At 46.7% G+C, this 25,886-nt stretch overlaps 1 protein-coding gene across 1 annotated transcript in view; it reads right to left on the reverse strand.

Moving 5' to 3' along the window:
* pcif1 (phosphorylated CTD interacting factor 1) overlaps window positions 1-25,886 on the reverse strand; it is a 218,851-nt gene that overhangs the window by 67,437 nt on the left and 125,528 nt on the right. The window contains 3 exon segments of the mRNA XM_038802885.1: window positions 843-942; window positions 7,008-7,055; window positions 7,057-7,089. Coding sequence (XP_038658813.1) covers window positions 843-942; window positions 7,008-7,055; window positions 7,057-7,089 — 181 coding nt within the window.

The following is a 25,886-nucleotide window of genomic DNA, read 5'->3' on the forward strand; positions in this document are numbered from 1 at the left end:
CGGTAGCTCCTTCGCTCAACAGCACCATTGGAAAGGCGATGGTTGCTGCAGGAAATACATGCACCAGAAGTTCAGGATCACAAAGTGACCAAGACCAGAGGTAAGTAATGACGAGAGAGGTTTTATGGGATGAGTCACAGCAGAAGGGGTTGTCGGGGAGGGAAGATGGTGGTGGCTCTCAGTAACATCATTCCTTCCCCTCTTCTGGGACCCTCAATCAGGCATCAATGAATGCTTTGAATGAAGGACTCTCCTCCCACACTGGGTGATCACATGCAATCAGACAGATTGAATTGTCATGCATCCAGGATTCTGTCAGGTCTGCCTTCTGCTGCTTCAACATCACTGATAGTGGGATGAGGCCCTTAAGTGGACATTAAGGGCCTCAGTTGGCAGCGGGACAGGAAGGCTTCAATGTGCTCTTAATTGGGTCGGAGGCAGGAAGGTGATGGTTGCAAATGGTCATTCCCCAGTCCAGCCATCGTATCCCCTAACCTGGCTCTCGTATCCCTTTGTTCCACTGACCTGGTCATCATCCCCTAACCCAACCACTGTCCCCATAGGGGACAGTTTAGAGGAGATGTGCGAGGCAAGTTTTTTTACGCAGAGGGTGGTGAGCGCCTGGAACGCATTGCCAGGGGAGGTTGTGAAAGCAGATACGTTAACGGCGTTCAAAAGACATCTTGACAAACACATGGATAGGATGGGTATAGAGGGATACGGCACAAGGAAGTGCTGAGGGTTTTGGCAAAGGTTGGTATCATGACCAGTACAGGCTTGGAAGGCCGAAGGGCCTGTTCCTGTGCTGTAACGATCTTTGTATCTGGTAATCTATCCCATACCATATAATCTTCTTTTGTGGCAGATGGTTCCTTACGTAGCCAGTTGAAAGTATCTTCAACATTCCATTTCACAGTTTTCCTGACATCGGGGCTTGCATTTCTGGGGAGGAAGAAGATTCAATGAGCAGGACTGAAAGAGCCTGACGTACACAGATTTACTGAATACACAAAAGCACAAGTCAAATCCTTCTCATGGCCTGGATGCTTCTTTCTTTTATTATTGATTGTCTATTACTCTTTTGGGATAAATTCCAGTACAACTAAAAGATGTTAGTGTTTTTTTCCTTGTCAGTCTGTTGTCTGACATGTCCAGAAATCGATCACCACAATTAAAGTCATCACCAAGATACAAGAAATCCACTGCCTGATCAGGATGGTGCATACATCCTTTTCCTTCAGGTAACATGTCATTTACATATATCCAGAAACAAAGGATGGCAAGAGATATGATTTAGGGTCTGCACCACCTCCTTCCACCCCGCCTAAGTTTGTGAGCAACTCGTCTCATTTGGATCACTTTATTAATTACAACACTGTTTACAGTCTGGCGTCAACTGTAAAATATCCCGGCTCTTGGTGGCATGCGTATATATATCAGAGACCTTGGCAATAAGCCAGGTTGGTTGCTAAATCAGCTGTACTGTGGGCCCACTCGACTTGAATATCAGGTGACATGGTCTGCCACACAGGTTTGGTATGTTTCCAATACTTCATTGGCAGATGTGCACCTACCTGGAAGCCATTTATGCTCAAAGAGGCCTCATTTGTCTCCCTCCCTGGATGATAATTACTGATCAATCATTAGATATGTGATAGGTTTCAGTTTTTGCCTAATGGACAAGCGGTACCAGAAATTCTCATGAATGGCTCTTTCAGCAGCTCAATTTCCCAAAGAAACTGCGAATACTTTTCCACAATCTCCTGTCCATGATATAATAACATCACATCAAACAATTGAATTAACATGTGGAGATGCACAGCTTCAGCAGCACCAGCCTGTCTTTCTGTTATTCAACCATGATGGGCACAAAACTTGATGTGTCAGTTATGTGTTCTCACACTTGGCCTCCAGGTAAAAGATTCCCAGCTGCTGTCCTAGTTCTTGAGTTTCCTCGGTTATGATGTGTGTATATATATATATATATAGAATCATCGAATTTACAGTGCAGAAAGAGGCCATTCAGCTACTGAGTCTGCACCGGCTCTTGGAAAGCGCACCCTACTCAAGTCCACATTTCCACCCTATCCCCATAACCCAGAAACCCCACCCAAACAAAGGGTAATTTTGGACACTAAGGGCAATTTAGCATGGCCAATCCACCTAACCTGCAACATCTTTGGACTGTGGGAGGAAACCCACGCACACACAGGGAGAATGTGCAGACACCACAGACAGTGACCCAAGCCGGGAATCGAACCTGGGACCCTGGAGCTGTGAAGCAATTGTGCTAACCACTATGCTGCCATCTATGTGTCTGCCTTCAATGCAATATATCTGCCTTCAAGGGGCAGCACGGTAGCATTGTGGATACCCTGCTCCATTTAAAATTTCAGTCAGGATCCTGGATTAAAATAATGCCATATCTACTGCCTCCACGAGGGCAAGTATCTCTGCTGCCAACGTATTTTTTAACCGCTCTTCGTATCTTTTTAGTTTCCCATGCCAAAGGGCAACATTTACCTTTCTACCCCAGGAGAAAAATTCTAAATTCTCCTGCACTCGAAAAGACATCGCAGAGATTAGCACACGATCTCATCATGAACAATCAGATTCAGGTCTAATATCACCTAAAGATGGGAATTTCAAAACACTATTCTCCAACTTAATTTTGCCAATGGTTTATTTGCTCAAACAATTTCTTCAACCTGAGGATCGTTAAAACAAAAAAATTTGCATCTGGTCTGCACACCAATTCAGCTGCCCAAATAAACTTCAGAATTCCTCTTTTTTCCATTTTAGAAACCTTCATATCCTTTTGTGAGGCCCTACCATGTGCTGCTAACGTAGGGACATGCAAACCACCTAAGTATTTGAACATGTGAATGCTCCAAAGGCCTAACTTCCAATCTTAAACTCCATTCTAAGCCCGTTAATAACAATGTTTTCAAATTTGCTTCTACCACCCCACAAAAAATCATCTATTGTTCATCATGAAGATGCCAGAATGTTTCTCTCTATGGTGCCAATAAAACATGCAGGGTCTGCTTTCAGTTGGACAGCCCATTTTAACAAAATCAACCTCACTGAGAAATGCCAAACTCTGGAGGTCTCATTCAATCCCTACACAATTTTTTTAACTTCCAGAGTACCCTTCTGTGTTTTGCTCGAGGACAAAGAAAAAAATCTCTTTCAAGGTGATGTCCCTTTAAGAATGCAGCTTTAATACCAACGACTTGCATTCCCCAAAATTGTGGCTAACAAAGTCAAAATAAACTTCAAAATAACCTTTCCTGTCGTCAGTGAATCTACCCTTACATCTTAGTCACTCTTCAAAGTCTCCTGCCACCAGCCAGGCTTTGGCCTTATAAGCTCCACCAGCAAGCACCTTCTCCGTGCGAATCCATCTATGAGATATAACTCTTTGACCCTATCTAGAACCACTGTGTGCACCCCAAATTCTTTCCAACTTTGCAGTTCTTGCTGTTTTGCATCTTTTCTTAATTTATCATCTAATTTGTCAGAAGCTACTAAGACCTCTTGATCATATGGGCTTTTGCTACTTGTTGCCTTCCTGGTCTGTCACATATTTCTTGCCCTTGTTAAGCTGCACCCTCTATTCGACATTGAGAAATTCCAGAATCTGTCTCAATATCTGACAGAGAATTCTCAGAGTCTGTTGGCATGGTGGCCCAGTGGCCAACACTGCTGCCTCACAGCGCCAGGAATTCTGGCCTTTGGTCACTTTGTGGAGTCTGCACTTTCTCCCCGTGTCTATGTGGGTTTCCTCCAGGTGCTCCGGTTTCCTGCCACAGTGCAAAGATGTGCAGGTTAGATGGACTGGCCATGCTAAATTGCCCCTAAGTGTCCAGCGGTGTGCATATATGGGGTTAGGGATCTGGGGTTAGCGACGTAGGGTAGGATGGACGGTGGACCTAGGTGGAGTGCTCTTTTGGAGGGTCAGTACATACCTGGGGCGAAATTCTCCGACCCTGCTCGCCTGAGGCCGCCGAAAATCCCGCCCCCCGCCGTGGCAGATATTCTCCGCCACCCGGGAAGTGGCGGGGCGGGAATCACACCACTTCGATCGGCGAGGCCCCTGCGCCGATTCTCCTGCCCGCGATGGGCCGAAGTCCCGCCGCTGGGAGGCCTCTCCCGCCACCGAGGTTTGAACCACCTCTGGTGGTGGCAGGATCGGCGGCGCGACCGGGCCCCCGGGGGGGGGGGGGGGGGGGGGGGGGGGGGGGGGGCGGGGTAATCGGACCCCGGGGGGTGCCCCCACGGTGGCCAGGCCCGCGATCGGGGCCCCCGATCAGGGAACGAGCCAGTGCCCTGGGCACTCTTTCTCCTCCGCCGCCGCCACGGCGGAAGCGGAAGAGAAACCCACAGCGCGCATGCGGCGGTGATTGACGTCAGTGGCAGCTGGCCGCTGATGTCACCGCCGGCGCATGCGCGAACCGGCGAAAGCCTTCGGGCAGCCCTGCTGCCGGGCCTGAAGGCCGCTGGCGCCGGTTTTTTGCGCCAGTCGGCCGTGGTACCGCACCTTTGGGAGGCCCGACCCCGGAGTGGTTGGCGCCACTCCCCTACGCTGGGACCCCCCCGTCCCGCCAGGTAGGGGAGAATCCCACCCCTGATGTGCCAAATGGCCACCTTCTGCACTGTAGAGATTCTATGATGTCTGAATATCTGATTTCAAGAATTTCCAGAATCTATCTGAACATCCTACAGAGCATCGCAGAGATTGTCTATCTGAATATCTGACCCCGAGAAATCCCGAGTCTGTCTGAATTTATCTGACAGTCTGTCTAAAAACAGGGAATGGTAGAAACATGCTACTGTTACTGAGAGGCCCAGGCTGATGCTCCAGAGAAAGAAGTTCAAATACCACAACGGTACCTGGGGAAATTTAAATCATAACTCTGCAATAAAATGATAGTCTTGTAATATGATCATGAAAAAGACCCATCTGGTTCAGGAAAGAAAATCTGCCATCCTTTACTATGTCTGGCGTACATATGACTCCAAGTCCACAACAATATTGTTGACCTCTTTGCAGTGGGGGAAATTGGTGCTTCCAAAAATAGTAAGAGCGGAATACTCATCTCCGACCACGCTCCACATTACATGGATGTGAGGTTGGAGATGGGCTGTGCCCAACGCCCCTCGTGGAGGTTGGACACGGACCTCTTGACCGACAAGGTCTCTGCAACAAAACATCACAGGCCATAGGCAAGTACTACTAACAGCCGTCCATGTTCCGGGTACTTAAGTTGGTGATTAAGGGAGAGATTATAGCCTATAAGGCTTGTAGAGACAGGGAAGAGAGGGGTGGCTAGGCAACACTGATCGACTCCATCCTGGAGGCCGACAGAAGATACTCCGAGGCCCCGACTGTAGAGTTTCTGGCGAAGAGGAAAAAGCTACAAATGGACTTTAACCTGCTATCCACCAGGAAGGCAGTGCAACCAACTCGCCAGGCACGGGGGGATGTTTTACGAACATGGAGAGAAGGCTTTGACCAAGGGTAATTTTCTCTCCCTACAGATGCTGCCAGACATGCTGAGATTTTCCAGCATTTTCTCTTTGGTTTCAGATTCCGCATCCGAAGTAATTTGCTTTATTCATGTAGACCCATTTTGTTGCTTAACGTAGATGCAAAAATATTCACGAATGTACTGGCCAATTGCATACCAGACTTGGGTGCGGAGGATGAGATGGGCTTTGTCAAGGGAAGACAGCTTACAACGAATATCAGACGATTGCTGAATTTGATACTGACCCCGTCCGGGAAGAGAACACCAGAGGTGATTGTCTCCCTGGACGCAGATTGTCTCCCTGGACAGAGTCGAATTGAAGTACCTCATTGAGGTACTACAGCGGTTTGGGCTAGGGACGGGGTTCACCTCATGGGTGAAAACTCCTGTACAACACCCCCAAGGCAAGCGTTCGGACCAACACCACCAACTTGAATACTTCCAGTTGTACAGAGGCACCAGGCAGGGGTGCCCGTTGTCCCGCTTCTGTTTGCCCTGGCAATTGAACCCCTGCCAATTGCCCTGTGAGACATGCTAGGTTGGAAGGGTATCAAAGAGGAGGCAGAGAGTAGAGTCTCACTTTATGTGGATGATCTGCTCCTCTACATCTCGGACCTGTAGAACGGCTTGAAGGAAATCACGAAGCTCCTGGAAGAGTTTGGGGCCTTCTCGGGCTACAAACTCAACCTGGGCAAAAGTGAGGCATTCCTGGTGAACCCGATCTGGGAGGGACAGAGCTGGAAGGTCTACATTCAAAATAGCCCAGAACAAACTCCGCTACCTGGGGATCCAGATAGCCCATGACTGCACATGGATGCACAAGTGGAATCTGACCAGTATGGGGTATTGGACCAGCCACAACTTCATATGGAGAAGAGGACTGATGCCCTTGCTTTTGCTTCCTTAATTGCCTGCCGGAGAATCCTGCTAGGCTGGCGATCAGCAGCTCCACCCATAGCTGCAGACTGGCTGGCAGACCTGTTGGAATTTCTCCATCTGGAGAAGATCAGTACACTATCCGTGGGTCGGACAAAGATTTCTATAAAGCGTGGGGGCAATTCATTAGCCTGTTCTAAGACCTGTTTGAAGCCAATAATGGATAGAAAGAGGGAGGCAGGGACCAATAGGAACCAACAGGGTCCACAAAACAGACAGGAACAGGTGGTGTGGGGGGGGGGGGGGGGGGAAGCAAGGGAGGAACCCAAAGGAAAACACCGAGGGCACCCAAGGAGAGATCGAAGGGGTCCCCCACAAAGCCAAAGGAACAAACAACAAAATGAAGATAGACCATAACCATCTACTGCGGAAAAAAGGCAGAAGATAAGGAGGGGGGGGGGGGGGGGGGGGGGGAGAGAGCCTTAAAAGAAAAAACATGTAAATTGTAAATTATAACCATTACAATCATCCTTGTATAGTGTACTAATGTAAGATTCAATAAAAATATTTATATAAAAACAGATCAAGAAATATTACCTGGATTCGATCATCCGCTTTGCAGACTCAGCATATTGAAAAGCAGCTCCGGGCTTCCTCCCTGTACTTAATGCGAGACAATCTGAAAATGAAAGTATAAAGTGACATGTCAATTTCAGCATTGCGTTCAACACAGATAGCATTGCTACATTTAAAAGCTTCCTAGCAAAAAATCCAAATCTTTCACATTATAGCAGGACCTTCCAACAGATCACCACAACGGTATTATCTTGACAGAAGCCCAATTGTGGAGAATGGTTGACTTTCAAGGGCTCTCAATGTGTGGTTGACAGCATTGGGAGGGTTGGTTTACCAATAAGGACCTCAGTTTGGCTTCTGTTTTATTGAGAAGGGCCTCAGTCTGGAGTATGTTTTATTGATCAGGGTATCTGTCTGGGGAGTGTTTTATTGATAAAGGTGTCAGACTGGAGACTGTTTTATTAATGAGGGCCTCAGACTGGAGAACGTTTTAAAGATAAGGATCTCAGTCTGGCGAGTATTGTATTGATAAGAGCCTCAGTCCAGGGAGTGTTTTATTGAGAAGGGTCTCAGTCCGGAGAGAGTTTAATTGATAAGGGTTGAGTCTGGGGAGTGTTCATTGATAAGAGTCTCAATTTGGTTAGTACTTTATTGATAAGGATCGCAGTCTGGTGAATGATTTATTGAAAAAGATTTCAGTTTGGGGATTGCTTCATTGATGAGGGTCTCAGTCTGGTTAGTATTTTATTGATAAGGCACACAGTCCAGAGAGTGTTTTATTGACAATGGTCTCAGTTTGGGGAATTTTTTTATTGATAAGGGTCTCAGTCAGAGAGAGTTTATGTTAAGGGTCAGTGTGGGGAATGATTTATTGATAAGGCCTTCAGTCCAAATGTATTATGAAAAGGGTCGCATTTCAGAGAGATTTTTGATAAGGGTCTCAGATTGGAGAGTGATTTATGATCAGGGTCTCAGTCTCGTGACTGTTTTATTGATAAGGGTCTCAGTCTAGGTAGTGTTTTATAGATAAGGATCTCAGTCTGGAGATTGTTTGTTGCTAAGGATCTCAGTCTGGTCGAGAGAGTTTTATTGATAGGGTCTTGGTAGAGGTATTAGTGATTGGGTCTCATTTCAGAGAGAGTTTTATTGATCAGGGTCTCAGTCTGGAGAGTGCTTTATTGATAAGGGTCTCAGTCTGGAGAGTGTTTTATTGATGAGAATCTCAATCTGGGGTCTGTTTTATTGATAGGAGTCTCAATCTGGAGAGTGTTTTATTGATAAGAGTCTCAGTCTGGACAGTGTCTTAATGATAAGGGTCTCAGTCTGGAGACTGTTTATTGATAAGGGTCTCAGTTTGGAGTTTATTTCATTGATGAGGTTCTCAGTCTGGCGACTGATTAATTAGGTCCTCAGTCTGGTTGGTATTTTATTGATAAGGATCGCAGTCTAGTGAGTGGTTTATTGAAAAGGGTCTCAGTCCAGAGAGTGTTTAATTGATAATGGGCAATGTTGGGGAGGGTTTAAACTAATGTGCCAAGGAAATGGGATCGATGTAGGAGGTCGGAGGGAAGTAAAATGGGGTCAGAAACAAAAAGCAATCAAGGGGAAAGTGTAAGGCAGAGAAGTCAAAAATCAAAAAGGGCCACAGTACAGGGTACAGTGCCTAAGGAGAGTGTGAAAAGGAGGTGGTCAATGCAGGATTGAGGGTGTGTACCTAAATGTGCGCAGTATACAGAACAAGGTAAATGAGCTTGTTGCGCGCATTGAAATTGGCCGGTACGATGTTGTGGGCATCATAGAGGATGAAGGGGATATGGGTGGAATCTAAATATCCAAGGATATGTGTCCAATCGAAAGGACAGGCAGATGGGCAAAGGTTGCATTGTTAGTAAGGAATGATGTTAAATCAATAGCAAGGAGCGATATAGGATCAGAAGGCATAGAATCTCTGTGAGTAAAAGTTGAGGAATCGCAAAGGTTAAAAGATCCTGATGGGAATTGTGTACAGGCTCCCAAGCAGTAGTCTGGATTTGGGGTAAAAAATAAATCAGGAGATACAAAAGGCATCTAAAAAAAGGCAATATTACAATAATCATGGGGTACTTCAATATGCAGGTGGACTGGGAAAATCAGGTTTGTAGTGGATCCCAAGTAAAGGACGTTGTGGAATGTCTAAGAGTTTTTTTGAGCAACCTGTGAGAGCCCACTAGGGAACAGGCAATTCTGGATTTGCTGATGTGTAATGAGGCAGACTTCATCAGGGAAATTAAGGTGAAGGAACCTGTTATAACCTGCCTGCTTACCATTGGCTGAGTGAGCAGCAAGGGCTGCGGCTGCTGCTGCAATAAATGTTATTTATTTGTATCCTTAAAACACGTGCTGGATTCTTCGTGGACCTCACAAAACTGACGACGAGGGTTAAAGTGAATAACTGTCTACGCTGCTGAAGCCACCTCCCTGGATTTTTGTTGGATACAGGTTGGAAGTTGTTTTCTATTACACCATGCCTCTGTATGGACATATGGATGTTTTTGATGCTGCGCTGGAAAGCTGGAACCAGTACGCACAACGGATGCATTACTATTTCCGTGCAAACAACATTACCGAAAACGAGCGCCAGGTGGTCATATTGCTCACCGCCTGCGGCCCGCATACGTTTGGGGTGATTAGGAGCCTTACGTACCCAGCTGCGCCGGACACCAAAACGTTTGATGAACTTGTGAACTTAGTGGGGGAACATTTTAACCCAACCCCATCCACGATAGTCCAACGTTATCGGTTTAATACCGCTGAGAGGACCCCAGGAGAATCCCTTGCCGACTTTCTATCCAGGCTACGCAGGATTGCGGAGTACTGTGACAATGGTGAGACCTTGTCAGAAATGTTATGCGACCGTTTGCTTTGCGGTATTAACGATGCGACCACCCAGAGAAAGTTGTTAACCGAGCCAACATTGACTTTTCAACAGGCCATTCGAATAGTATTGTCCCGAGAGAGCGCAGCAGGAGCTACAGGGAATGGAGGTGCATGCCTTGGGGCGCAAACCCTTCTGTCCGAAAGCGTCCCCCTGCACCCCTGCGGTACTTTGGGTGAGGCGACGTCCGGATCGACGCCAATGGCTGTCGGACATTCCTCCCCGAAGGGAGCCTTCTCCAGAACCAATGGATGAGGAGCCATGTCTGTGTCAGACTTGTAGGCGCCGACCCCGTCGCGGACGCTGGTCCTGGGGGCGCCGGAGGCGCCATCGTTCCGACCGAAACTGGGGCCAGCCCAGGGGCCGTACCTTCCATTTGGATGAACCTGCGGCGACTACTCCCGAGGACGGGGACGGAGGATGACTGCCTGCAGCTGCATTGTGTGGCAGCACCCCGTGTGGCCCCCATTAAGGACACAGTACGGGTCAATGGTCACTCGCTTGAGATGGAGGTAGACACTGGCGCAGCGGTCTCCATGATCGCACAGAGGACATTCACCCGCATCAAGCAGGGTATACAGACCCTTGCATTAACCGACACACAGGCCAGGTTGGCCACCTACACGAGGGAACCATTGACAATGCAGGAACTATGATGACCCCTGTTGTTTATGGACGACAGGAGGGTTGTGTCCAAGTCGACCAGAGCCACGCCGCGTTATTTCCAGGCACGCCCGGTGCCTTACCCTTGCTCGAGAAGGTAGAAGGGGAGCTCACTCGTTTGGAGACTTGGGGTATTATCAGGCCCGTCCGTTTCGCTGACTGGGCAGCACCGATTGTACCTGTGATGAAGCCAGATACCACAGTGCGGCGACTATAAACTTAGTGAATACGGCTTCCCAACTCGACCGATACCCAATGCCTCGCAAAGAGGATCTCTACACGAAGCTTGCAGGCGGACTCTCGTTCATAAAATTAGATGAGTCACGCCTACCTACAGTTGGAGCTGGACCCTGCCTCCCGGCCATATGTAACGATTAATACACGCCGGGGCCTGTATGAATATACACGTTTGCCCTTTGGAATATCCTCTGCCTGCGCTATTAACGTGTTATAGAGGGCATTTTGAGAGGTTGTTGCTGTCTACTTAGATGACGTTTTCATCACAGGGACGTCGGAGCAGGAACATTGGATAATTTGGAGGCTGTCCTTAAGACGCTTTTCGGAGGCTGGAGTCCGTTTACGTCGTACAAAGTGCGTCTTTCAGGCAAAGGAAGCAGTCTACCTGGGTTATTGGGAGGACCAAAAAGGTTTGCACCCGATCGCAGAGATGGTGCGCGCGATTCAACAGGCCCCCACCCCGACTGACACTTCGCATCTTTATTCTTTTCTCAGCCTTGTAAACTATTTAGGGAAGTTCCTCCCCAATCTGGCAACTACGCTGGCCCCGTCAGCACCTTCTGCTAAAGAAGAATCACACCTGGGTTTGGGGTCCCCGCTTTCCGGCGGGTAAAACAACAATTGTCGTCGTCAGGGTTACTAACCCACGATGATCCTGGAAAGCCTTTGCTCGTCACATGTGATGCATCCCCGTATGGTATTGGGGCTGTCCTGTCCCACAAGATGGAGAACGGGGCTGAGCGGCCGATAGCTTTCGCCTCTCGCACATTTACTGCAGCGGAAAAAAAGTACGCGCAGATCGAGAAGGAGGGCCTGGCAGTGGCCTTTGCAGTGAAACGTTTCCACCAGTAGGTGTATGGCCGCCACTTCACTATTGTGACTGATCATAAGCCTCTGCTGGGACTTTTCAGAGAGGATAAGCCAATACCGCCCATTGCTTCCGCACGGATCCAGCGCTGGGCTTTGTTGCTCGCTGCATACGAGTATTCTCTGGAGCATAAACCAGGAACCCAGATAGGAAATGCCGACGCACTGAGCCGATCGCCTTTATCGACCGGCCCCATGTCGACCCCCACGACTGGTAAGGTGGGTTGCAGCCCTAAATTCTATGGACACCTTGGGCTGAATTCTCCGCAGGGGGCCGAATTCGTGAAGGCCGTCGGGAATTCGGCCGAGGTTCACGACGGCCTCGGAGCCCGCTCCCCGCACCTAATTCACCCCCACCCGGGTGGCTAGGAGCGGACCTCGTCACGCCGAGAATGTGAAGTCATCCATGCATGCGCGGGTTGCCGGTTCCAACCCGCGCATGTGCAGATGACTTCATCGCGCAGACGGCACGCACCCGCGCATGCGCGGTGGCCGTCTTTCTCCTCAGCCTCCCAGCAAGTCGTGGCGGCTTGATCTTGCCGGGCGGCGGAGGGGAAAGAGTGCGTCCGTTTTGGACACTGGCCCGACGATCGGTGAGCACCGATCGCGGGCCTGTCCCCTCCCGAGCACAGTCATGGTGCTCCCGTCCCAATCGGGCCGCTAGATGCCCCAAACGGGCATCTGGCGCCTGTTTCACGAATGCAGCGACCAGGGTGTTTGCCGCTGTCGTAAAACGGGCGCGAAGGGCCGGCTGCTCGGCCCATCGGGCTCGGAGAATCGCCGTTCGCCGTGTAAAACAGCGAGCGGCGTTTTTCCGAGCAGGGGGGAGGGGGAGAGAATCGCGGGGGGCGTACAAAAATGTCGGGGGGCCCTCCCGCGATTCTCACAGGCTGCGTGGGGAGCGGAGAATCGCGCCCCCCCGACTGTCACGACATCACAGATCCGTGAGTGGACCCAGACGAAGCCAGTCCTGTCAAAGGTTCGGCACATAATCCTGTATGGTGGGCAGCATAGACAGCTCCCAGGCGAGTTGCGGGCATTTTCCTCCAAACTGTCAGAATTCAGCATGGAAGACGGCATCTTTTTGTGGGGGACGCGTGTGATTGTCCCGGATAAAGGACAGGAGCTGATACTGAGAGACTTGCACGATGGGCATCCAGGTGTGACCAAAATGAAAATGGAACATTTATGTCTGGTGGCCAGGCCTCGACATCAACATTGAGAAGGTGGCCCAAAACTGCTCCATTTGCCAGGAGCATTAGAAGTCTTCCGCTGGCCGCGCCCCTACATCACTGGGAATGATGTAGGGAATTGGGTGCGCCTGCATGCGGATTTCGTCGGCCCTCTTCAAGGATCCATGTTCCTTCTATTAATCGACGCCCAGTCTAAATGGCTAGAGATACATAAGATGGTAGGCACAACGTCCTGCGCAATAGAAAAGATGCGTTTGTCTTTCAGTACACGTGGCCTCCCGAGGAGCTGGTCATGGACAACGGCACTCGGATTCACAAGTGAGGAGTTTGCGATGTTCATGAAGATGAACGGCATACGCCATATCCGCACTGCCCCTTATCACCCAGCTTACATGGGTTGACGGAGCACACATTCAAACGAGGCCTAAAGAAGCAGTGCAGACATTCAAACGAGGCCTAAAGAAGCAGTCTTCCAGGTTGATGGACACGAGACTGGCTCGTTTTTTGTTTTCATATAGGACACCCCCTATGCGGTGACTGGGGTAGCTCCCGCAAAACTCCTAATTGGCCGGAGGCTTCGCACTCGCCCGAGCATGGTTCATCCTGGACATTGGCGCAAAAGTACGCTGCACACAAGAACGGCAGGGACATGGTTTTTCTCGGCATCGGCCGATTGACAGTTTGCGCCGGTGACGCAGTGTTCGTTCGGAATTTTGCTGGTGGTGCCCAGTGGGTCACTGGCGTAATCTTTTGCCAAACGGGCCCTATCTCTTACCAGGTGCAAGCTCAGGGTCGTCTCCAGCGCAAACATTTAGACCACGTTCGGGCCAGAAGACTATCACTTCCAAAGATTCCCTGCCCCCGGAGCTAATTTCTACAGCCACAGAGACCAGACACAATGGAAAGTATTCCTCACAATCTTCCTCTAGTGCCTCACTCAAAGCCTGTGCAGGTCGTGACAGAACCGCATGGAGGTAGAGACGCCGAGATGACAGATGCAGCAGACTCAAACTCTGAGATGGAGACACAGGACGCCTCAGAGGTGGAGTCCTTGGGCCCACGGGTCGTGGGTGTACACCCGTTATGCCGTTCATCACGGAAGCGATGGTCTCCATCTCGTTACACGCCGCCTGATCCCGCGCCTTGTGCAAATGGTGTCCGGCCTGCGGCAAAACGAGTCTGACGCCCTCCTTCACCAGGGTCTTCGGTGGATTCCTTGGACTTGGGGGGGGGGGGGGATGGATGTTATAACCTGCCTGCTACCATTGGCTGGCGACTGATGGCAATCCCACAATCCTGTAGGAGTATGAGCTTCCCCAATGAGGGGGGGCGGAGAAATCATTAGCAGAGTCCCTGCATAAATAAAGCTGGCCAGTTTGTAACCAGCAGAGAGAGGAGTGAGCAGCAAGGGTAGTGCTGCTGCTGTTGTGTACATATATATATATATATATTTATATATATAGATGTTATTGTAAATAAATGTTTATTTCTTTGTAAACTTAAACCTCGTGCTGGATTCTTCGTGGCACTCACAAAAGAACCCTTGGGGAGTGGTGACCACAATATGATAGAATCTACCCTGCAGTTTAGAGGGAGAAGCTGCAATCAGATGTAACGGTATTACAATTAAATAAGGGTAACTACAAAGACATGAGGGAGGAGCTGGCGAGAGTTGATTGGAAAAGGAGCCGAGCAGGGAAGACAGTGGAAAAACCAATGGCAGGGGTTTTTGGGGTTATTAGGGAGGCACAACAAAAATTAATCCCAAGGAGGAGGTACATGCTAAGGGGAGGACAAAGCATCCATGGCTGACGAGGGATGTCAAGGACAGCATAAAAGCTAAAGAAAAAGCATACAAAGTGGCAAGGATTAGTGGGAAACCAGAGGATTGGGAAGCCTTTAAAAGCGAGCAGAAGACCACTAAAAAAGGGGGGGGGGGGGGGGGGGGGGGGGGAGGAGAGAGAAGATGAAGCATGAGTGCAAGCTAGATAGTAATATAAAAGAAGATTTCTTTGAGGATGTGACGAGACACATTGATGAAGGTTGGGCACTGGATGTGGTGTATATGGATTTCAGTAATGCATTGATAAGGTTCCCCATGGAAGGCTTATTCAAAAAGTTAGGGGGCATGGGATACAGGGAAATTGGCTGTCTGGATACAGAATTGGCTGGCGAAAGACAGCGGTGTGGTAGTGGATGGAAAGTATTCTGCCTGGAGGTCGGTGTCCCGCAAGGATCTGTTCTGGGACCTCTTCTCCCCTTTGTGGTTTTATAAATGACTTGGATGAGAAGGTGGAAGGGTAAGTTAGTAAGTTTGCCGATGACATAAAAGTTGGGGGAGTTGTAGATAGTGTCGAGGGCTGTTGCAGGTTGCAACAGGACATTTACAGGATGCAGAGCTGGGCTGAGAAGTGGCAGATGGAGTTCAACTTTGATAAATGTGAAGTGATTAATTTTGGAAGGTCGAATTTGAATGTTGAATACATGGTTAAAGGCAGGATTCTTGGAAGTGTGGAGGAAAAGAGGGATCTTGGGGTCCACATACATCGATCCCTCAAAGTTGCCACCCAGGTTGATAGGGCTGTTAAGAAGGCGTATGGTGTGTTGTCTTTCATTAACAGGGGGGTTGAGTTTAAGAGCCACGAGGTTTTGCTGCAGCTTTATAAAACTCTAGTTAGGCCACACTTGGAATATTGTGTCCAGTTCTGGTCGCCTCATTATAGGAAGGATGTGGATGCTTTGGAGAGGGTACAGAGGAGATTTACCAGGATGCTGCCTGGACTGGAGGGCATGTCTTATGAAGAAAGGTTGAGGGAGCTAGGGCTTTTCTCGCTGGAGCAAAGAAAGCAGAGAGGTGACTTGATAGAGGTGTACAAGGTATGAGAGGCATGGATAGAGTGGATAGCCAGAGACTTTTCCCCAGGGTGGAAATGGCTGTCACGAGGGGACATCATTTTTAAGTGATTGGAGGAAGGTATAGGGGAGATGTCAGAGGTAGGTTCTTTACACAGAGAGTGGTGTGTGTGTGTAATGCACTGCCAGCAGAGTGTGTGGAGTCAAAGTCATTAGGGACATTTAAGCGACTCTTAGATAGGCACATGGACATCAGTAAATTGAAGGGGTGTAGGTTTGGCTGATGTTAGATTAGGATAGATGGTCGGCACAACATTGTGGACTGAAGGGCCTGTCCTGTGCCGAACTGTTCTATGTTCTATAAGATAGGAAGAGGTTTTTTAATATATAAAGAGAGTGGCAAAAATAGACATTGGACCACTGGAAAATTGGCTGGAGAAGTAATAATAGGAAACACAGAAATGGCAGAGGGACTGAATAGTTACTGTGCATCAGTCACGGTGGAAGACACCAGTGGAATGCCAGAGCACCAGGAGAATCAGGGGGCAGACGTGAGTGCAGTGACCATTACTAAGGAGAAGTTCTGGGGAAACTGAAAGGTCTGAAGGTGGATAAGTCACCTGGACTGGAGGGACTACACCCCAGGGTCCTAAAAGAGGTAGTTGAAGAAATTGTGGAGGCATTAGTCATGATCTTTCAGGAATCACTGGAGGCAGGAAGGGTCCCAGAGGACTGGAAAGTGGCCAACGTAACATCACTTTTTAAAAATGGAGGGAGGCAGAAGATGGGAAATTATAGGCCAGTTAGCCTGATTTCGGTCATTGGTAAGATTTTAGAGTCTGTTATAAAAGATGAGATTGCCAGGTATTTGGAAGTGTATGGTAAAATAGGACTGAGTCAGCATGGCTTTGTCAAAGGGAGGTCATGACAAATCACCTGAGGAAGGAGCAGTGCTCCGAAAGCTAGTGTTTGAAACAAACATATTGGACTTTAACCTGGTGTTGTAAGACTTCTTACTATGACAAATCTGTTAGAGTTCTTTGAGGAGGTAACAAGGAAGTTAGACAAAGGAGAACCAGTGGACGTGAATTGAGATTTCCAGAAGGCCTTTGACAAGGTGCCGCATAGGAGACTGTTAATTAATTAAAAGCCCATAATGTTAAGGGTAAGATCTTGGCACAGACAGAGGATTGGCTGACTGGCAGAAGGCAGAGAGGGGATAAAGGGGTCTTTTTCAGGATGGCGGCCGGTGACTTGTGGTGTGCCTCAGGAGTCTGTGTTGGGACCACAACTTTTCACAATATACATTAATGATCTTCAATAAGGTACTGAAGGCACTGTCGCTAAGTTTGCAGATAGTACGAAGATCTGTAGAGGGACAGGTAGTATTGAGGAAGCAAGTGGGCTGCAGAAGGATTTGGACAAGCTAGGAGAGTGGGCAATGAAGTGACAAATGAAATACAATGTGGAAAAGTGTGAGGTTATGCACTTTGGAAGGAGGAATTTAGACATAGACTATTTTCTAAATGGGGAAATGCTTAGGAAATCGGAAGCACAAAGGGATTTGGGAGTCCTTGTTCACAATTCTCTTAAGAGGTTCAGTTAGCAGTTAAGAAGGCAAATGCAATGTTAGCATTCATGTCAAGAGGGCTAGAATACAAGACCAGGGATGTACTTCTGAGGCTGTATGAGGCTCTGGTCAGACTCCATTTGGAGTATTGTGAGTAGTTTGGGCCCCGTATCTAGGAAGGATGTGCTGGCCTTGGAAAGGGTCCAGGAGGTTCACAAGAAGATCCCAATGAAGAACTTGTCGTATGAGGAACGTCTGAGGACTCTGGGTCTGTACTCGTTGGAGTTTAGAAGGTGAGGATCTTATTGAACTTACAAGATACTGCGAGGCTTGGATAGAATGGACATGGAGAGGATGTTTCCATCTGTAGGAAAAACTAGAACCTGAGGACACCACCTCAGACTAAAGGGACGATCCTTTAAAACAGGTGAGTAGGAATTTCTTCAGCCAGAGGGTGGTGAATCTGCGGAACTCTGCCGCAGAAGGCTGTGGAGGCCAAATCACTGAGTGTCTTTAAGATGGAGATAGATAGGTTCTTGATTAATAAGGGGATCAGGGGTTATGGGGAGAAGGCAGGAGAATGGAGATGAGAAAATATCAGCCATGATTGAATGGCGGAGCAGACTCGATGGGCTGAGCGGCCTAATTCTGCCCCTATGTCTTATGGATCTCAGTTTGGGGAGTGTTCTATTGATAAGGGTCTCAGTCTGGAGTTTGTTTCATTGATAAGGGTTTCAGCCTGGAGACTGTTTTACTGATAAGAGTCACAGTCGGTATAGTGTTTCATTGATAAGAGACTCAGTCTGGAGAGTGTTTTATTGATGAGAGTCTCAGTCTGGAGAGTGTTTATTGATAAAGGTCTCAGTCTGGGGAATGTTTTATTGATAAGGGTCTCAGTCTGGGGAGTGTTATATTGATAAAGGTCTCAGTCTGGGGAGTGTTTTATTGATAAGGGTCTCAGTCTGGGGAGTGTTTTATTGATAAGGGTCTCAGTCTGGGGTGTATTTTATAGATGGTCTCAGTTTGGGGAGTGATTTATTGTTAAGGGTCTCAGTCTGAAGCGTGATTTATTGATAAGGGTCTCAGACTCGGTGAGGCGGTGGCGTAGTGGTATTGTAACTGGACTAGTAATCCAGACAGCCAGGGCAATGCTCTGGGAACCCGGATTCGAATCCCACCACAGCAGATGGTGAAATTAGAATTCAAGAAAACATCTGGAAATAAAAGTCTAATGATGACCATGAAACCATTGTCGATTGTTGTAAAATTCCATCTGGTTCGCTTATGTCCTTTAGGGAAGGAAGTCTGCCGTCCTTACCTGGTCTGGCCTACATGTGACTCCAGATCCACAGCAATGTGGTTGACTCTTAAAATGCCACTCAGTTCGAGGACAATTAGGGACGGGCACCAAACGCTAGCCTTGCCTGCGACGCCCACATTCCATGAAAGAATTTTTTAAAAAGTGGACGCGGGAGTTGAAATGGCAAGAGACAGCAAGTTCTGGGTCCTGCTTGCGGACGGACCGGAGGTGTTCTGCAAAGCAGTTACCCAGTCTGCGTTTAGTCTCTCCAACGTAGAGTAGACAGCTTTGGTGCATAGAATCATAGAATTTACAATGCAGAAGGAGGCCATTTGGCCTATTGAGTCTGCACCGGCTCTTGGAAAGCGCACCCTACTTAAGCCCACACCTCCACCCTATCCCCGTAACCCAGTAACCCCACCTCACCTCACCTTTTTTTTGGACACTAAAGGCAATTTATCATGGCCAATCCACCTAACCTTCACATCTTTGGACTGCGGGAGGAAACTGGAGCACCCGGAGGAAACCCACGCAGAAACGGGGAGAACGTGCAGACTCTACAGAGACAGTGACCCAAGCCCGAATCAACCTGGGATCATGGCGCTGTGAAGCAACTGTGCTAACCACTGTACTACACCGAGCAGCAAATTCAATAGACCAGTTTGAAGGAGGTGCACGTGAACTGCAGCCTCCTTGAAAAGAGTATTTAGGGCCGAGATGGTAAGCAGGGAGGATGCAAAGGGGCAGGTGTTACACCTTCTGGGATTACATGGGAAGATGCCATCGGAAGAGGGAGAGGTGTTGGGGGTGATGGAGGAGTGGACCAGGATATCCCTGAGGGAACAATCCCCATGAAATGCTGATGGGGGAGTGAGGGGAAGATGTGTTTGGTGGTGGAATCATGCTGGTGAAACTGGTGGAGGATGATTCTTTGAATTCCGGGGCTGGTGGGGTGAAATGTGAGGACAATGGTGGGCCCTATCCTGGTTCTGGGAGGGAAGGAGAGGGGGTGAGGGCAGAGGTGCAGGAGAAGCAGCACTTCACATCCATCTCCTTCAACCTGGTCTATTCTCTCCATCCTGCTCTCGCGTCCACATGACCGTCCTTGGCCTGCTGCAAACTGGAGGAACAGCACCTCATTTTCTGATTTTGCACATTACAGCCTTCCAGACTTAACATTAAGTTCAACAACTTCAGATTGTGAACTCTCCCCCTCCCTTCACCCCATTTTAACTTCTAACAAATTATTCTAATTTCTTCCATTGATCTGTCTTTTCCCTCACCATTGTTCCCCCTCCTCCCACACTACTTGGGCCAACTGTTCCTAGTTGCCCTTTGACACACTGCTCACCTCTGTCCTGCCATTCACACATTCAAATCTCTTTATGTGCCACTTTCAGTACCCTTCTTAGCTTTAATCACCTCCATTTACATTCCCTTTTTAGAATAAATTTACAATACCAAATTATTTTTTTCCAATTAAGGGGCAATTTAGCGTGGCCAATCCACCTAACCTGCACACCTTTGGGTTGTGGGGGTGAAACCCATGCAGACACTGGGAGAATGTGCAAACTCCACACGGTCAGTGACCCAGGGCTGGGATCGAACCTGGGTCCTCAGCACTATAGGCAGCAGTGCTAACCACTGCGCCACCGTGCTGCTCTCTCCATTTACATTCCTATTGTCTTCTGTCCTTGACATCTTTGTAAATCTCCACCCATCATTGGGCCCCTATCCAGCCCCACCGCTCCATGCCCTCCCACTACCTGACTCCATTTCCAGTTCACTCTAGCTTTGACAAAGAGTATTCCAGACTCAAAACATTAACTCCCTTTTCTCTCCACAGATGTTATCAAATTTGCTAAGATTGTCCAGTATTTTCTGTTTTTGTCATTGATAAGGGTCTCAGTCTGGAGTGTTTTATTGATCAAGGTCTCAGTCGGAAGATTGTTTTATTGATACAGGCCTCAGTGTGGAGTGCCTTTTCCTGACTAGGGCCAGTTTCTGTGCCCCCCACCCTCCCTCCCCACCGCATCTTTACTATTTACTTCAACCACTCCCACACTATCTGGTGAAGAGGTTTCTTCTGAATTCTCAACTGGATTCCTTGGTGACTATCTTGTATTGGTGGCCTGCCATTCTCCTTTTCCTCACAAGAGGAAACATTCTCTCTGTATCTCCACTGTCAAAACCCATATATTTTGCCATCATCCTTGTGAAATCTTCTCTGTACCCTCTCCAGTGTCTCTATATAATTTTTATAGAGTAGTGAACAGAGATAACCACAGCACTGTGGGAGAATCAAAGTTTGACATAACTTTCCTACTTTTCAACTTTATTCCTCTAGAAATGAAGTATAGTAATTGGTTTGCTTTTTTAAGGCTTTGCTAACCTGTTACCCAATTTTTACTTTGATTGATGTATTTATACTCTGAGATTCCTTTGTTTTTCTACCCCATTTAGATTTGCACGTTTCAAGTAATCAGTGACTTCACTATTCTTCCGACCTCACATTTATCTACATTAAACGTAATTCGCTGGTTATTTGCCTGTTCTGCAAGTTTATTAAGGTTTTCTTGTAATTTGTTGCAAATCTCTTCTGTATTGACAACCATCCCCCAGTTTGGTTTCATCTGGAGATTTAGAAATTGTGTTTTTGATTCCAAATTCGAAATCATTAATGTAAATTGTGAACATCAGAGTTCCCAGCCCTGACCCTTGTAGAAAACCACTTCTCACCTTCTACTACTCTGAATGTTGACCTATCCTCTGAAGCCAGCAAACAATACATTCTGACACTTGTTCCCTGATTCCACATTCTCTGACCTTGTACATTGAGGGGCACTTTACCAAAGGCCTTTTGGAAGTCAAGATAAATTACATTTTCATTTTTGAAATTCATGGTCACTATTCATTATTCTGTTTCCCATTTTTTGATGTTCTTCTATTCTTTCCTTTATTAGGGATTCCATTTGTTTTCCTATCACTGACATTAAGCTTTCTAGAATGAATTCACTCGGCATGTTCTGCTCCCCCTTCTTAAATATTGAAATTATATTAATTATTTGGTAACCTTCCAGCCATTTCTAACAAATAATTAAATAAGAGTAGCAATGCCGTCCCTAGATAATTTTAAAATATGTGTAATTATTTTAAAATATTGTTCAAGCCCTTCCTGTTGTTTCCCTTAATTCCTATTTCTTTTACTTTGTCTTTATCATTTTTGGTCCATGGATCGTTAATGGAGACATACCATAAGTTGAGCAGAGGAAGTAAGGAACTCATAGTAGTGCACGGTGTTAAAGTTTGTATTTTGGGCAGACAAACTCAGACTTTATTGCAGCAAGAGTTTGTTTCAATTGGTTGGCTGGTGAATATGGATTTGCCAAGAGACTGTATTCTGCCTGACAACCAAGTGATTGGTTCCTGCCAGGTGAGTATTTCTGACAGAACCCAGAAGAAGGTGGCACTGTGGTTAACCCTGCTGCCTCACTGCGCCAGGGATTCAGGTTTGATTCCAGTCAAGGTGTGCGAGTCTGCACATTCTTCCCGTGTCTGCATGGGTTTCCTCCGGGTGCCCCAGTTTCCTTCCGCAGTAGAAAGATGTGCAGATTAGGTGGATTGGTCACACTGAATTGACTTTTAAGTGTCCAAAGATGTGCAAGTTAGGTGGGGTTACGTATAGGGTGGGGGAGTGGGCCCAGGTAGAGTGCTCTTTCAGTGGGTTGGTGCAGACTCGATGGGCCAAATAGCTTTCTTCTGCACTGTAGGAATTCTATGGATTCTAAGCCATAGATCCTCAAAGTGGAAGCAGCTCCTCTCTCTGCTCTGCTGCCTACTGTCTGAAGGCAGAAGCTTCTAGACCCTGAAATAAGCTGTTTTTCTCTCTCTCTCTCAAATGCTGGTTGCCTGCTTTTTCTGTGAGTCTACATGAAAACTATTACCACCTGAAAGCTTAGACTAAAGGAGAAACGCATAATACATATATATATAGTATAGAAGGTGGGGCGAGTTAAAAGATTGTATAGTAGAGATTGTATAGTAGTTAATCAGTTGTATTTGTTGCCTATTTCATTATAGTTACTGTTAATAATGAAAAGTTAATTGTGTTTAAATTTACAAACCTGGTGGTGGTAGTTTTTAGGCAGCTGAACACCTTGGGTATTTTAAAATAAAAATTAGTTTCAACTGTGTTGTGACTCTGGGTCAAATGAGGTTGAAATTGATGTAACATAGTTTGGGGGCATCGTCCAAGGATCTTTGGAACGGTAGCCAGTGACGATTTGGGGTACATTATAAAGAGAGATACCAGCTTTGCAATAGTATAACAAGATGACTCTGAAAGCTGCAAAGGTTTTTCTTCAGGTGGAGGACCTGTCTTTGGTTTATTTACAAGGGCTTTGAAAAGACAAGCTAATTGAATTGGCAAATTAATTAAAAATAGAGGTGATGGCTAAAGCTAGGAAGGTAGAGACAATTGACACGATCACTCAGCATTTAAAATTTGAAAGAGATGTCAGAAACACAGCCAGGGCCGGGGCTAAAATCAGTGGAATTAGCTAAGATTCGGTTACAAATGAAACAAGTAGAGATGCAGCAAAATGAAAGAAAACTGGAGATGCAGCAAAAAGAGTTCAAATGGAAATTGAAATGAGGAAGTTGGAATCAGAGAGAGAAGAAAAAGCAAAAGAGTAAGAGAGAGAGTGAGTGTTCCAGCTTAAAGCACTGGGAATTAAAAGGGAGCTGTCAGGAGCTAGAGGGGAGCTTAACCCTAGAACAGAACCCAGTGGGGATATGCTTAAGTTTATACAGGCTCTACCAAAATTTGAAGACAAGGACGTAGAGGCATTTTTCATGGCATTTGAGAAAATAGCAACCCAAATGGAGTTGCCTAAAGAAAAGTGGGCATTACCCATGAAAAATAAATTGACAGGGTTGGCACAGGAATTTTATGCTTCCATGTCAGAGAGACTGTTTAAGGATTATGGCAATGTAAAAAAGACTATTCTAGGTGCATATGAATTAGTTCCGGAAACATATAGGCAAAAGTTTTGTTATTTAAGGAAACAGCCAAGGCAGATTGGGCTGAATTTGAGAAGGTTAAGCAGAAGTTTTAATAGATGGATACGAGCATTGGGACCTATGAGGCTCTGAGAAAAGTCATTCTCTTAGAATAATTTAAGAATTCACTAACATCTGTGATAAGAAGCCATGACCTCTAGATAAAGCAGCAATAAAAGCTGATCCATAAATTTAAACCTTTGTTCTGTCACTCACATAATTTTGAAAAGGCTAGAAAGTGGGAGTGTGAAAGACAGGCAGGCAGCCAAGTTAAGGAATAGATAGCTGGGAATACTCCAAGATCTGCTTCTCAGATCAGACTGGGAGGAGGTGAGACTCAAAGGCCTAGTTGTTACCATTGCAACAAAGTGGGACACGTTCATTCAACATGTTGGAAGTTGCGAGGAAAGCCCAAGAAGTTGTTGGGCTTCCGAAGGAGGATTTTGAAAGGGAACAAAAGTAGACAATACTACAGGCCAGCCTGTAGCTCTTGCTAGAATCAGGAGACCCGAGGTAAACACTGCAGGTACGATGAATAAGGTAGATAAATATGTGTGGTTTTGTCTCGGGAAAGATCACTCCAATTTCATCAACTGATGTAGGCAAATCCATAAATTTTAAGGGACACAGGTGCTACTCAAACTCTCTTACCAGAGAAGAATTTGGTTCCCTCTGGAGAGCTCAATGAAAGTTAAAGAGTTTGTGAATGGGACAGGTGGAGATTATATCCCAGTTCCATTGCATAAAGTACAATTGGAGTGAGATCTATTGTCAGGTCCAGTAGTTGTCAGAGTGGTTAAGAAGTTACCAGTAAATGGAGCAGACTTACTTTTAGGGAATGATTTGGCAAGAGTGACGGTTGTAGCTTCACCCATGATTACAGAGAGTCCGAGGGATGACAAGGAGAAAGAACAGTTTCCAGAAATGTTTCCATCATGTGTGGTGACCAAGGCAATGGCTAAACAAAGTTCACAACCAGAGATCAAAGTCACAACACAATCAAATGTAGGATAGATTAAACTATCCTGGAGGATGGGAATAATTCCAAGGAAGTGTTTGTTCGGACTTAATTAATTTGAGGCCCAGGAGGCAGAGCCAGAGTTACAAAGATTAATATAATAATAATAATAATCGCTTAGGTAGGCTTCAATGAAGTTACTGTGAAAAGCCCCTAGTTGTCACATTCCGGCGCCTGTTCAGGGAGGCCAGTACGGGAATTGAACCCGCGCTGCTGCCTTGTTCTGCATTACAAGCCCGCTATTTAGCCCACTGTGCTAAACCAGCCCTAAACCAAACTAAATTAGCACAGAAGTTGAGGTTGCAGGGTAAAAAACAAAGTTCTGATGAGGAAGTGGAGACATCCTCATAGACCTGCAGACGAGGAGCTTTTCATCAGATAGTGGTACTGCCCAAATATCGTAGGGAAATAGCACCCGTCAGATAATAGATAAATTGCAACATGGGATTAAACCATTTAGTCCATTTAGAACCATTTAGTCGGGGATTGGTTGACTATTGAGGTTGTCTAAAGCGAAGGCAGAGCATCAGTACATTCTTAGTCATGGATTTGACCATCCAATTTCCGGTAGCTATTACCTTTGAGAATAACTACAGATAAGATAGTAGTGGAAAAGTTGACAGTTTTTCACATGCTATGGTCCACCCTTAGAAGTACAATCTGACCAGGTTCTAACTTTATGTCCAGAATTTTCCAGGACATAATTTGTAATTGATTAGGGCCATGAATATCCAAGAGATTGGGAAAAGGGATCTGATTTTTTTTTTAAAAAGCTAGTTGTCACCAGAGATTCTCCAAATTAATCTACTGGGTTTAGTCCATTTGAATTATTTTATGGCACGAAATTCAGGTCCATTAAAGTTGATGAAAGAGAACTTTCAATGTTGGATTACGTGTCCACATTTCTGGAAACACTCACAGGAGCTTATTAGGAAGCCCCAGACCCTTTAAAGGTTTCGGAAGCAAGAATGAAAACATGGGTAAACAAACAGGCCAGATTTCCAAGCTGGAGATGAGGTACTCGTATTTTTGCCTTTGCAGGGTCAATCTCCAAAAGCAAAATTCAGCGGCCCCTATAAAGGTAGTTAGGAGGGTGACTTACTTAATAAATACTCCAGGCCGTAGGAAGAAGGACCGATTATGCCAAATAAATATGTCTGATTAGAAATAGAATTCTTACAGTGCAGAAGAAAGCCATTCGGCCCATCGAGTCTGCACCGAATC

Source organism: Scyliorhinus canicula, chromosome 7, assembly GCF_902713615.1.
Source record: "Scyliorhinus canicula chromosome 7, sScyCan1.1, whole genome shotgun sequence".
In the NCBI taxonomy this organism is placed as follows: Eukaryota; Metazoa; Chordata; class Chondrichthyes; order Carcharhiniformes; family Scyliorhinidae; genus Scyliorhinus; species Scyliorhinus canicula.